At 39.0% G+C, this 15,342-nt stretch overlaps 1 protein-coding gene across 1 annotated transcript; it reads right to left on the bottom strand.

Annotated features, from left to right (window-relative positions):
* Nucleotides 1-345: 345 nt before the first annotated feature.
* On the bottom strand, nucleotides 346-735 carry LOC145007021 (uncharacterized). Its single transcript, XM_078966026.1, has one exon. The coding sequence runs from the start codon at nucleotides 733-735 to the stop codon at nucleotides 346-348; it is 390 nt and encodes a 129-aa protein (XP_078822152.1).
* Between the last annotated feature and the right edge of the window lie 14,607 nt (nucleotides 736-15,342).

Genomic DNA, 15,342 nt, shown 5'->3' with positions numbered 1-15,342 from the left:
AAACTTCTTTCAACACTTTGATTACGATTCATGAAACCAATATTATTTTCACCTGTGAGTACTTACCAACTATTTCGGTAGGTGACTGCTCATTTTACATGTTTTTTCAGGAATCAACTAGTAAGAGGCACGTAGAGACACAACACTCGTAGGAGCATTTGCAAGTGTTGACTTTCAAATACATTGTAATTTATTTTAAAAAGTTTTTCAAACTAATTGTAAATTGTGTTGATTTTTAATAATATGGTTGGTGTTGTCTTTTAACTTTTGCTATGAAACCCGTTATACTGCCACACCTTGTATTTCCGCTTTAACAGGGTGCGACACAGCCTCCTACAACTCCAACTAGGATCCATAACGTTGAGTAAATACAAACTTCCTGATGTCCTTCTTAAGAATGCTCAAGTAATGAGTCATCTGAGCTTGCTTGGAAGCAGAAAACTCAGGACAAAACATGGCTTTCTCCGTGAACATCTTGATGATATCCGTCACCGACTTTGTCCCCTGTCTCAAGTCTAGGTACTCCTGGGCTAACCTCTCACGCTCCACCAACGACACATATGTACAATGGAAAATCTCCAAGAAATGCTTACAGGTCACAACAGCCCTTTTCTCAGAAGAATATGAGCTAGTAACAAGTCTCCACCAATTCTTCGCTTCAGACTGTAGAAGGTTTAGAGCGCACTTGACCTTCTGGTTAGCTGTGCAAGAACATGTAAAGAAACACCCCTCCATGTCAGACAACGACCTCATGGATATGATTGGGTCCTGAACTCCATCAAACTCCGGGGGCTTCGTATTGTCGAAGTCCGGGTACTAAAAATCTCTCCCAACACCAGTCCCCGTGCAACGACGACTGCAGCAGCAGCAGGCTCAATAAGGGCAACATATCTGTCATCAAAGAACTCCATCATCACAGTCTTGATAGAGCCAAATAGCATTATTATATTTCCTAAAAAATGGTAACCACCTCCTCATGGATAATCTCCCTGATCCGATCCTCTGTCACTGCTGACCCATTATGACATCTCAAATTTCACAGCCAGAAAAAACGGATTTGTTTATGCTTTATTTAAAGATCAGAGTATCCATTTGAAGAATAATGTTGCGGAATTTGTTCCCAAAAATATGATAAATATATTATCAAAGCATTTCTGAAGAAATGTGTTTTAATTATATTAAACACCTTGGGATGTCATTGTTAATACAATACATAAGCATAAACATAAACAATACAGGCCTTACAACCATCTATTATTCTAATGGCTTATAATCCATAGATCTATCATCAAATCATCACTTTTGTGCTCTCTTTCCACTACCTGTAATACAAGAAACTGAGTGGGTCTAGCTTGGGAGCCTGGTGAGCACATATGGTTTTCAACCCACGATAATTAAGTTCATTAGTTTCATCAAATCATTAAAACCGATTACCCATTCCCGTTATCCTCACTTTTTGTCCCTAAAGCATCTAATGTAAGGGATGTAGCCTAAGGAATTTCATTGGGATCGATAATACTTCTTAGGGGATACCTCAACAATATATGTCGGCAAGGCAACCATGAGTGGGATGGAGTACAGTTGGTGAACATGTTGTTCACAAACACCTACAGGTTGCAAGCCTTCTAGCGTCCCACTAGATTGTCTAGAATAGTCCGTGGTTGTCATGTATACTCCGTTAGATGATTGGATCAACTTAAACATCGAGGCCTCTCATCATTTTATTTCATCATTCATCATCTATTTCATCTACCCATCTTTACCTAACGTATTTATAGATATAAAATACATATACAGTTTAAATCAAATAAAACATGTATATTTTGTTCATACAACATAGATACCAAGTACACAAATAATATGCACACATAGCACATATTTTATATTAGATGCTTCATATCTATGTGTAAGATGAAAGTAACTATGCACTCACTTGTTAAAGTGATGACTCGAAATTCGGGTAGAGCTTCGCTTCAAACAATTTTCTTTTCCTTTGACGAAACGTAGTATCATTATTACTAGATTTTATTCTAATACTTATTGTGACTAATTATTAGTCTAGATTCATCATTAAATCAAAGTCTACTTCATGATCAATCAAGTAAGGGACAACCAGGTAGGATCATCTCAGTGGTAAGGTCCGTTTGGTATACGGAGTATACTGTTTGGAAAGCCCACTTTAAATACCTCACTAAATCATAGCGTATACATCATCCCCCTAAGTAGATCAATTAGTATAACGAGTTTGAATGACTGATAAATCTTGTTTATAGGTTCATAATAACGATAATTAAATTAAACTTAAGTTATACTTAAAGTTCAGTAATCATAACTCACTTACAAGGGGGTTTAGCAAGGAACTGGGCTCTGCACGGGCAGAACTTCTCAACCGAAAGTTCTCCTCGAGGCCTTTTGGCACTTTAGGACTCGCCTCTAACACCTAAGAGGTGCTAGGGAAGGAAAAGGGGTTATGGGGGTGTTTTAGAGAGAGTGGGATAAGACTGGTTTGAGAAATGAGCTGATTTGCGCCTCTATTTATAGGCTGAAATATCATAGTACATAGGGCGTACGCAGGCCATGTGCCGAGATCGCATGCGAAGTCGTGGGGAGGAAGGTGTAGTTGTGATGGTGCCACGATCACCTCCAAATTAAATAGAAAAATTAATTATCTTCTAAATTCCATAACTTTTGCGTATGAGCTTCGTTTTTTATGTTCTTTATATCCACGCGTAGGTAGCGACGTGATCTACAAATTTCTTTTAGACTCTGTCGGCTAATTTTGACATTATTTTTAAAGTTATATTTTAACAGGCTTAGGAAGATAAAGTTCGTTAAAAATTCATAACTTTGTCATACGATGTCTGTTTTGATATGTCTTTATATTGTTGAGTTCCTATTAATGAGATCTTCAATTCTCATTTAGGTTGTGTCGGTTAAAATTCGATTGATCTAAAATTCGATTTTCGGGTTGCACACTGCTATGCTAAATCTTAGAAAAATCATAACTTCCTCTAACGAAGTCAGATTTGGGTGTTCTCTATATGCACGCTCTTAGTTTAACTTCTACTATGACTTTTTTTAGATATCTAAGGCTAAAAGTAGTTTATCAAAATTTCACTTTTACGACACACAACGTCATTCCAGTTTAGTCGCGAAACTTCGACGGTTCATAACTTCTTCGTTACAAGTCGGATTTCAGCGATTTTTATATCTACAGAATCCTTGTCACGACTACTTCAACTCTCTTCAAGGATATTTGGTCAAATGTTCATTATATTTTTGATGTATATTTATTATTATTTTATTGTATCGTTATAGGCATATATGTTGCACATAAATCACATAATACTCCAATAATTCTTCTTTATTACTTCAAAAAATGTTACAATTGTAGACCCTAACTAGTACTTCATAATATTAATGCTTATCCACAAACACGGGTGTTACACCCATCCTGGCTGCCAGCTCTGGATCCTGACCCAGATCTTGCCTCGAAACGTCGCGTCATCACCATACTGAAAATAAACCAGGGATATATCAGATAACATTCATAACATATTAGGAGAAACAACTCCCAACAAAGCCCCCTGTTACGCATACGGGTCCTGTGCTTTCTGTAGTACAGACCCACACTACCTTCAAAACCTACCCGTATTTGTCTTAAGAATCGTGACAACAACCCTAACAATACACACTAGAAACTGCATACGCTTAATCCTCACTACCTAGAGGAAAGCTAACATCACGAAACTGGCCAGCTAACCCCACACAACTCATCCATGAAACTTCCACCAACCCTGCAACACTCGTGTATGCTAATCGTACATAACATTGGACCTTATAGACAGTCAAATATTTGATACTACCATAAGCCTTTCATCAAATAATAACAAGAAATATTGCCAAACCAAACATTCTCAGGCTATATAATCTTAGTTATGTATAATCATGATTCATACACTAAGCACCTACGGTAATGATGTCAATTTCATATAAGGAAGAACCCTAGGCTATCTGGAATCATATAATCAGGAAACTCTATCATGCAAATCTTGAAGATCCCTAGCCTATCACTAGCATGGTGTTCTAACATATCACAAAATAAATAACAATGTGGTAATTTGGGGTCTACTTACTGGCTCCGACTGATCGTACACATCGCATCCTCTTTGATTATTTTGAAAACAATTTGAAAATCATTATGTTAAATTTTTTTCCTTAGCTTTAGGGTGGATTCACGCGAGTGTTCCGACAATGCACTCAAACCAAGGCTCTGATACCAACTTGTAACACTCATAAAAATCATAATAAATTTAAACTTTTGAAATTCAGCCTAAAACCATAAAGTGGTTAAAAAACAGTTTTCAAAACAATTTCAACATCATAGGTTTCCCAAAAAAATATATCATAACGATAGGATGCATATGGTCACACTTCTCCCAAAATCACGGCCAGAAAAGATCGGTTTTTGTTTATACTTTATTTTAAAATTAGAGTAACCTTTTAATAAAAGAGTTGCAGAATTTGTCCCAAAACAATAATATGATAAAGAGTTATCAAAAGCATTTCCTTAGAAATGTATTTCATTAAAATACTCGGGATGTCATGTTCGATACAGTACATAAGTATAAACAATACAATATAAGCCTTACTACATTATTTCATATCTACAGGCCTATATCCGTAATCCCTCATCCCAACACATCACAACTATGCTCGAGCGCCACTACCTGTAATACATAAAACTGAGTGGGTCAGGCTTGGGAGCCTGGTGAGCACATAGGGTTTTCAACCCACAATAAATAAGTTTATTAATTTCATCGACCAACAATAACCCGATTACCCGTTCCCGTTATTCTCACATTACGTCCCTAAACACCTATCATAAGGGACCTATCCTAAGGATCATCATCGGGATGGATACTACTGCTAAGTGGGTTCCTCAACAATAAAGGTCCTAAAGGCAACCATGAGGGGGACAGAGTACACTGGTGAAGACATCGTTCATGACACCTACAAGTTGCGAGCCTGCCAGCGTTCCATTGGACTGTCTAGAAGAGTCTATGGTCGTCATCTATACTCCGCTAGATGACTGGATCAACAAAAACAACATCGAGGCCTCTCATCATTTTATCACACATCATCTATTACATCTACCCATGTTTTACCCCAACATTTTTGTAGATATAAAATACATACACAATTTAAATCATATAAAACTTGTATAAAATCGTTCATCCAGCATAGATAGCAAGTATAAAAATAATACTCACACATAGCACGTAATTTATATAAAATACTTCATATCTATGTGTAAGATGAAAGGGACCATGCACTCACTTGAAAATGTGGTGATTCCGAACTCAGACAGCGCTTCACTTCTTAAAAATAATTTCCTTTGACAAAACCTATTATTATTGTCACTAGAGATATACTGTTATTCGCCGAGTTTAATGAATAGTCTACTATTATTACTATTATAAAAGCATTAAAAAAATACTTATATAACCCATAATAATAGCCCACGTATTTATTATAAGCTCCTAATAACGTTACTATAATTAAATAAAAGCTATATTAAAAATAGGATAGGCGTAGCTCACTTACAACGGATTTTATAAAAAACCAGGCTTTGCTTGGAGCAGCGTTCCCGAGACAAAAATCTCTTCTTCTCGGAGCCGTTGAGCACTCCGGGTCTTCCGCCTCGTGCTAGGAAGGTTCCTTAGGCTTTTCGAGGGATTTCGGGGCTAGAGAGAGGTTCTAGAGAGAGAGTAAAGAGAAGAAAGAATGGGAAAGGTGTGAAGAAAATGAGGGTGGGAGAGGTGGTATTTATAGGGTGAAATATGGCTGAACTTGGTGCCACATGTCACCATCTGGTGGCAAGCCTTGGGGAGAAAGCAATGGCCAAGATTGTGCCACGTCACCCATTTTCGCACAGTACACTTCCGACTTCTAAAATCTGTAACATTCACATACGAGCTCCGTTTCTGACGTTCTTTATATCCACGCGTAAGTAAAAATAAGATCTACACCTTTCATTTTGACTTCGTCGGCTAATGCCGACCGATCTTAAATTTAACAGTACAAGGATATTATACTATTAAATGTCCGCGTAAAATTCATAACTTCTACATACGGACTCTGTTTTCGTTTTTCGTTTTACCATTGAGTTCCTATTAATGAGATCTTCAATTCTCATTTAGGTCGTGTAGGCCAAAAACAGCTTGATCTAAAATTCGAGTTTCGGGTTGTACACTACTAAGCCGAAACTTCGAAAAATCATAACTTCCTCATACGAAGTCAGATTTGGGCGTTCTTTTTATGGCCGCTCTCGGTTTAACATATTCTACGACTTCCATTTAGATTATTAAGGCTAAAACCCTCTCTATCATAAATTAACTATTTACGCTTCCCGGTATCGTGTCGGTTCCATCGCGAAACTTCGACAGATCATAACTTTTTCGTTGCAACTCGGATTTCAGCGTTCTTTATATCTCCTGGATCCTTGTTTCGACCACTATAACTTTATGTAGAGATATCCGCTTTATCTCATATTTTAATTTTGATGCTTATAATTATCCTTTATTTATTATACATTTATAAATGAGTAATAAGCACATAAATACACATAATTCACATAGTACTCAAATATTTCATTTTTTATTATTTCAGAAAGAGTTACAATAGTTGACCTAGACTATTACATTGTCTAAAAATGCTTAGCCCCATAACCCAGGCGTTACAATTCTATCCTCCTTAGGATGATTCCATCCCGGAATCATGAATCAACAAACAGATGTGGGTAGCGACTCATCATGTCACTTTCTGTTTCCCAAGTGAGATTCGGTCCATTCGAATGTTTCCATCGGACTAGCACCAAGTCGACCATCTTGCGTCGCAACTTCTTAGTCATACGGTCAACAATTGCCTCAGGCTCTTCGATCAGCCTCTTATGCTCATCCATCTTTAATTATGAGATTGGAATTATGTTGGGAACTTCTCCCGTGAATTTCCTCAAATAACACACGTGGAAGGTGTTATGAATACCATCGAGTTCTTCGGGCAATTCCAGCTTGTAAGCTTGGTTCCCAATCTTCTGAAGAACTTTGAATAGTCCAATAAACCTAGGACTCAGCTTCCCTCGTTTCCGAAACCTTATAAGTCCCTTCCACAATGAGACTTTAAGCAAATCAGAATCCCTAACTTTGAAGGTCATCGGTTGCCTTTTCTAGTTAGCGTAGCTCTTTTGACGATCCTGAGCTACTAACATTCTTTCTCTGGTCACCTTTAACTTTTCAGCAGTCTCATGGACTGTCTCGGCGCCCATAAACTGCTTTTCTCCATCTTCAAGCCAACAATATGGCGTACGACACTTCTGTCCGTAAAACGCTTGATAGAGGGCCATCTTGATGCTCGAGTGGAAACTGTTGTTGTAGGAAAATTCTACCAAAGGTAAGTGCTCATCCCAGCTACCTTGGAAATCAAGGGTACACGCTCTCAGCATTTCCTCAAGTGTTTGAATCGTTCTCTCACTCTGAACATTAGTCTGTGGATGGTAAACTGTACTCAAACACAATTTTGTACCTAATTCCTCCTGTAGACTTCTCCAGAACCTTGACGTGAAACGACTATCACGATTTGACACAATTGTTATAGGAACACCGTGAAGTCTTACCATTTCCTTCACATAAGCATTTGTGAGCTTATCCATAGACCACTTCTCGTTAGCTGCTATGAAGTATGCACTCTTGGTGAAACGATCCACGACCACCCAAATCATGTTGTGACTGTTCTTCGTCCTGGGTAGTTTAGTCACAAAATCCATCGTGATGTCTTCCTATTTACCCATGGGTATAGGTAAAACTCCCATACGGTTTCTGATGTTGTGCCTTGACTCTCGCACAAGTAACACACTCGGCCAGATACTTTGCAACATCGAGTTTCGTCGTCGGCCACCAGTAGTAGGGTTTTAGGTCCCTATACATTTTAGTGCTACCATGATGAATCGGGTACATGGTTTTGTGTGCTTCTTCCATCATAAGATTTCTTATTTGTCCCGTCTTTACTACCCAAATTCGATCTTGGAATACCTTCAACCCTTGGTTGTTTGTACCGAACTCCAACGTTTTCCCCAAATGTTCCTCCTTTCGGTCATTCTTCTCAGAAGCTTCCTCTTGAGCTTTATTTATACTTTCCACAATGGTCGAGACAACTTCAATTCTCAATGCTCTTGGCCTTTTCCTTTCAAGATTAACTTTCCGACTAAGAGCATCAGCGACAACATTGGCTTTACCAGGGTGGTAAAGTATCTCACAGTCCTAGTCCTTGAGTAACTCCAACCAGCGTTGTTGTCTCATGTTCAACTCCTTTTGATTAAAGAGATACTGGAGACTCTTATGATTAGTGAACAGCTTGCACTTCGTGCCGTAAAGGTAATGCCTCCATATCTTAAGAGCAAATATTACTGCCGCCAAATCCAAAATCGTGAGTGGGGTAGTTCTTTTCATGCTCTTTCAACTGTCGAGATGCGTATGCTATCACCTTTTCTCTTTGCGTCAGAACACAACCCAACCCAACTCCAGATGTGTCACTATAGACCGCGAAGTATTCAACTCCATCAGGTAGAGAAAGTATCGGTGGTTCACATAGCTTCTTCTTCAGCTTCTCGAACGCTTATTCATGCTTCTCATTTCACGTATATGTAGCTCCTTTATGGGTCAAAGTTGTCAATGGAGATGCTATCGAAGAAAAGCCTTGGATAAATCATCGATAATATCCAACTAATCCTAGAAAGCTCTGAATCTCTATGGGACTTTTTGGTCATTCCCACTTCATTACAACTTCGATATTTGCTGGGTCAACCATTATTCCTTCTTAGTTAAACACGTGACCCAAGAACTAGACTTCTCAAATCCAAAAATCACATTTGGAGAACTTAGCGTAAAGCTTCTCCTTCTTTAACACTTCCCGTAGATGCTTCTCATGCTCCTCTTGTCTCTTCGACTAGATCAGAATGTCGTCGATGAACACTATCACAGATTTATCGAGGAATGGTTTACAAACCTTGTTCATCAAATCCATAAATGTTGCAGGAGCATTGGTTAGTCCAAATGACATAACCAAGAACTCGTAGTGTCCATATCGAGTTCTGAATGTAGTCTTCTCAATATCCTGCTCTCTCACCTTCAACTAATGATATCTTGACCTAAGATCGATCTTTGAAAAGTAGCTCAAACCTTGCGGCTGATCGAATAGGTCGTCAATCCTCGGCAATGGATACTTGTTCTTCACCATTGCCTTATTTAGCTCTCGGTAGTCTATACACATTCTCATGCTTCCGTCCTTTTTCTTCACGAATAACACCGGAGCTCCCCAGGGTGATGAACTATGTCGAATGAAACTATTTTCCAATAGCTCTTGAAGTTGCATCATAAGCTCCTTCATCTCCATCGGTGCTAATCGGTATGGTGCTTTCGCTACTGGTGTCTTCCCTGGTAACAAGTCTATTCGGAACCCTACTTGTCTATCAGGTGGTAATCCGGGAAGATCTTCGGGAAAAACTTCCGGAAAATCACACACAACTGGTATATTCTGCACCTCCTTATTTTCCTTCTTAGCATCGATTACGAATGCCAAGTATGATGCACATCCCTTGGAAAAACATTTTTTGACTTTTATCGGGGAGATGATTCTAGAATTTACTCTGCGTTTGTCCCCGTACACCATAAATGACTCTTTTCCAAGTGGGTTCACCCTTACTATCTTCTTCCTGCAAATAATCTCAGCGTCGTTGGCGCTAAGCCAATCTATTCCCAAAATGATGTCGAAACCGTTTAATTCTATGGTTAATAGCTCCTCGTGGAATTCATTTACGTTCAGGCCGATGATGATGTTCCTAATACGGTTACTTACAGATATAAACTTGCCACTGGCAACTTCCACAATTAGGGCATCATCAAGTTTTTCTATAGGCAATGCTAATATTCTACCAAACTTATGGGATACAAACGAGTAGTTTGCTCCTGAAATAAATATTATGTTGGCAGGTAAACCATTTACAAACCTAAAGCGACGTCTGCTGCCTCCTTCATAGCCTCGATCGTCATTTGGAAAGCTCTTGCCTTCGGCTTCGGTGGTATGTTGGGTCTCCCTGCCTCCTTCTTCTTCGGGCAGTCCTTCAAAACTTGCCCCTCCTCATTACACACGTAACATGCCTTCTGGGTGAGGGTACATTCGTTGGCATAGTGCCCTGGTTTTCCACACTTGTAACAAGTGACTCCCCCGTCACATTTCCCAGTGTGCTTCTTTTTGCATTTGTCACACCACTTCGCTTCTGATCCTCCTCCTCTCGAACCAGACTTCGAGAATCTACTCTTCTTATTGGACTTCGAGGATCCATCAAACTTTCATTTTTCACCAACCTCAACCCTTTCCAGACCCCTTTCTTTCTGTTGGGTCTCCATATTTTTAGCTGCTCGAACAGCTGGTTTCAGTGTAGTTGCCATCTTAACTGTTGAGCCGAAGTCAGCGCGCAATCCATTCGCTAACCTATCAATTTTGGAGAGTTTGGTTGGTACTAGGTACGGAAACAACTTCATCTTCTCTGTGAATGCAGTATCGTAGTCATCAACGCTTATTCTTCCCTTCCTCAAGTTTTGGGACTCATTGTTTAGGTCGATCAGATCTATCTCTGAACAATATTGCATCTTCAACTGTTCCAAGAATTCATCCCATGACAATTTCAGAGCTTCTCCTCGCGGCATTGTATCCGCCAATAGTTTCCACCAGCTCAAGACTCTAGTTTTTAGTTGTCTTACAGCGAAGATAGTTTTCTGCTTCTCGCTGCAGTCGTCGCTTTCAAACACCATCTCCATCTCAGACATCCAATCCATTATCTCCATAGGCTTTGGGCTTCCTAAGAGACTTGGTGGCTTTGCACCCAAGAAATTCTTGTACATCCGCCCATCCTTGTTGTTTCTCATCTCTGGGCCATCCCTTTGCTCACCTTGAGTCCCTACTTGACTCCCTTGTAGTTCCCTTCCTCATATTCCTTGGTAATTGGCTTGGTCAGCTCAACATGTATGGTAGGTTCGTCCTTATTTTCGTGGAACATCTGTCTCATTTCTTCCCTTTGTTTAGCTAGCATAGCCCGAATCATGGCTTGAACTCCAGCCATGGTGACTGGCTCAGGTGCAGCTCCTACTACAACAAGTATTTGTTGAATCACTGGGGTTGATTCCTATTCCCATTCGCATTCCCAGCTCCACTGCGGGTTCTTGTCATTTTGATCTACACACCGAATAAGGTGAATTTAGATCTTTATTTAGGGTAGACGTTTAAATCATCCTTATCACTCCAAAACGGTTATATGCTAGTTCTAATACCGTATTCATACGTTTAGAAACCTAAACACATAAGGTTTCCAGATCCGGTCGGCAACAGACCATAGATCCGAACAAATAACAGTATATCAGGCACAAAGCATTTAGCACATGAAAGCATTTTAGGCACAATTTCTAAAATAAGCTAGTGCTCACATATCACAATCATCGCTTAGCATTCGAAGTCTAAGTTTAGAAATCCTACAAATTCCTAGTTCGCTTAAACTAATGCTCTCATACCAACTGTGACATCCCCAAATCACAGCCAGAAAAGACCGGTCTTTGTTTATACCTTATTTCAAAATCAGAGTAACCTTTTAAAAAAAGAGTTGCAAAATTTGTCCCAAAACAATAATATGATAAAGAGTTATCAAAATCATTTCCTTAGAAATGTATTTCATTAAAAAAACTCAGGATGTCATGTTCGATACAATACATAAGTATAAACAATACAATATAAGCCTTACTACATTATTTCATATCTACATGCCTATATTCGTAATCCCTCATCCCAACACATCACAACTATGATCGAGCGCCACTACTTGTAATACATAAAACTGAGTGGGTCAGGCTTGGGAGCCTGGTGAGCACATAGGGTTTTCAACCCACAATAAATAAGTTTATGAATTTCATCGACCAACAATAACCCGATTACCCGTTCCCGTTATCCTCACATTACGTCCCTAAACACCTATCATAAGGGACCTATCCTAAGGATCATCATCAGGATGGACACTACTGCTAAGGGGGTTCCTCAGCAATAAATGTCCTAAAGGCAACCATGATGGGGATGGAGTACACCGGTGAACACATCGTTCACAACACCTACAGGTTGCGAGCCTACCATCGTTCCACTGGACTGTCTAGAAGAGTCTGTGGTTGTCATCTATACTCTGCTAGATGACTGGATCAAAAACAACAACAACATTGAGGCCTCTCATCATTTTATCACACATCACCTATTACATCTACCCACGTTTTACCCCAACATTTTTGTAGATATAAAATACATATACAATTTAAATCATATTGAACTTGTATAAAACCATTCATCCAGCATAGATAGCAAGTATAAAAATAATATACACACATAGCACGTAATTTATATAAAATACCTCATATCTATGTGTAAGATGAAAGGGACCATGCACTCACTTTAAAAGGCGGTGATTCCATGTGACAACCCAAAATTTTCTATTGCTTTGAATCCTTAGCCAGTTAACCCAAATTAGTATCAGACTTATTCCTGCTATCACTGGGCACCATTTAAAGTCTGTTCAAGCATTCTGAGCTCAATACACTTAAGGAATAAGTGTTGGGGGCTTATCTGCTGAAGCCATAGTACCACGAACGGGCCTAAATCACATTGACCTGGAGTTCACAGCCATCACATGGGAGTTTACGGCCATAAACTCCATGTGGGCCATAAACTCCACTATATAAGGAGAAATATGGCCATTTGTTCATTCCCTCTTTTCCTTTAGGCTCAAATCCTCTCAACTATCATCCCGTTCTTCGTCCCTGATCATCAAAACTCGTAAGTTGCTTGTCCCAACTAGTTGATATACTACTTAAACTAGTGATCTTACATGTTTTCATCCATATTTTTCATGTTTTCGTAGATCTTCAAGTTTCACCAAGAACACACTAGTGTTTTTGGCCAAAATCGACCATTCAAGCTCCTAGATCGTAACAATTCTTATCCTAAGTCATTGTACACTAGGTTTAACACGTTTAGGGCTTAGAAAACATCAAGAAACATGGATGAATGAGAGTTTACAGCCAAGAGATGTTCTTGGGCCATAAACTCCCTTTAAGGGTGCAAAGTTGCCGTTTCCTCCTTCCTTGTGCCCAAAATTCAACCTAGAATCAACCACCATTGAAATAGGGACCTTAAACATCAAAGAAACCATGTCCACATAGATTTTACGGCTGTAAACCCCTAAGGAAATGGTCCTTGGGCTGTAAACTCCATAAAGTGGTCATATGATGCTTCTAACACCCCCTATGGCTTGTATAATTGATTAGAACCTGGCATGCTTAATCTAGGAACAACAAAACATGAAATGAATGGGCAAACATGAGTTTCTGGCCATAAACTCATCTGTTTACGACCGTGAATTCCTCCAAAGGTCCATTTGGAGCCCCAAATCACTTCCTATGCCCTAGATTCGAGTCTAGCTTAATCCCTTGAGTTGTATTAGACTTTTGAACACCCAATGGCACCACTTCCATGAGTTTACAACTGTAAACCCATGGGGAAGTGGTATTGAAACCATAAACACCCCTAGGTACTATTATTTGAGGAGTAAACTCCAAAGTGAGACTATACTCTCCTTAGGTGCTACCCTTAACACTCCTAGCACTTACTTGCTTAATTAGTTATTTAATGACTAATTGGATACTTAAATGTATCATTACTTTTTTAAATAGGATCCGAGTGTGTGGTCAAGTCCTCACTTGACACTTAGCATCCTATACCGTCCGTTCATCCGAATCACCCACGTCAGGTGAGTTCATACCCCTGAATTAACCTTTTAAATGATTTTAAATTCTTTTTAGGGGGGAATACAAGTTGAACTATACAGTTATTAGATAAATCACATATGATTAATAACTATATAGCAAAATAGATTGTGCTTGTCAAACTGCTTTATCCAGCTGAAGGTTTTCAAATCTCGTTTTCAAATTTTGTTTTAAAGTATAAATTTCTCTTTTAGATTATCAAAGATTTTCCAAAGGTTTTCCAATGGTTTTCAAGGTTTGTTTTATAAACTGACATCAAGTAATAATTTCTTATTTTCCAAAGGTTTTACCAAAAGTTTTTTTATGCTTGTATATTGTAAAGTGCATGCCTATATATGTATAGTTACATAAGCAATGTTTGGAGGATGTAGGAAGGATAATTTTTCTTAAATTCCTTTTCCTTGTTTGGATGTGGTTTAGAGTATCGGTTATCCGTCCGAAGGTTGTCTAAACATTGGTTATATATCATGTGTACATATGTAGTCATAAAAGCTCTCTCAACCAGTTCATCTCCTTTGGGTAGCAAGGGCATCATTCCATTCATCATTCATATACCTAAAGCATTAGTAACTATTATATGAATAGTTAGGAGGATAATCTATTTACCCATTCTAATATGAAAAATTCCATAAGAGTTAGTTCATCCGTGAGTCTATACTATTACTATACTACTTTAAATAAAATGTGACGTACTACTTCTTGATACGCCGCTTCCAAGCGCCATCTCCGTGTAACCAGAGTCTCCTGGAGGTAGAGCGGGCGTCATGTGTATAGATCTATACGGTACGGACACTCCCGCATCATGACTGCTAGCTACAGTCCGAGCCGGTAAGGCCCATGGGTGACATATGTCACTATACATCGCAGGACCTGGAGGGTCGTCAAGGATTCCATCGTCAATTAGCATGATTACATACGAGTTCACATTTAACCCTTTTATTATCCGGTTCCTTTGTTTTAGAATTTGCTAGCTGTATCGTTCATTAGATACTGTCTAGAGTCTGTTTTCCTTGTTTTAGACTTTGCTAGCTGTATCATTCATTTGATACTGTCTGGAGTCGATATTCCTTTGTTTTAGACTTTGCTAGTTGTATCGTTAATTTGATATTGTCTGGAGTCTGTGTTCCTTGTTTTAGACTTTGCTAGCTGTATCATTCATTTGATACTGTCTGGAGTCGGTATTCCTTTGTTTTAGACTTTGCTAGCTGTATCGTGCATTTGATATTGTCTGGAGTCTATGCTCCTTGTTTTAGACTTTGCTAGCTGTATTGTTCAATCGATGTTGTCTGGAGTCTGTGCTTCCTTGTCTTAGACTGAGCTAGGCGTATTGTTCATTCAATACCCTCCTGGAGTCTATGTTTTACTTATTTTTAGACTTTGCAATGCTTTCGGCCTGAAGTCTGTGATTTATTTACCTTTAGGCTTTGCACGG

This window comes from Lactuca saligna, chromosome 7, assembly GCF_052625555.1.
Source record: "Lactuca saligna cultivar CGN05327 chromosome 7, ASM5262555v1, whole genome shotgun sequence".
Taxonomy (NCBI): domain Eukaryota; kingdom Viridiplantae; phylum Streptophyta; class Magnoliopsida; order Asterales; family Asteraceae; genus Lactuca; species Lactuca saligna.
The sequence above is the reverse complement of the archived record's forward strand: the minus strand, read 5'-3'. Positions and strand labels throughout refer to the sequence as shown.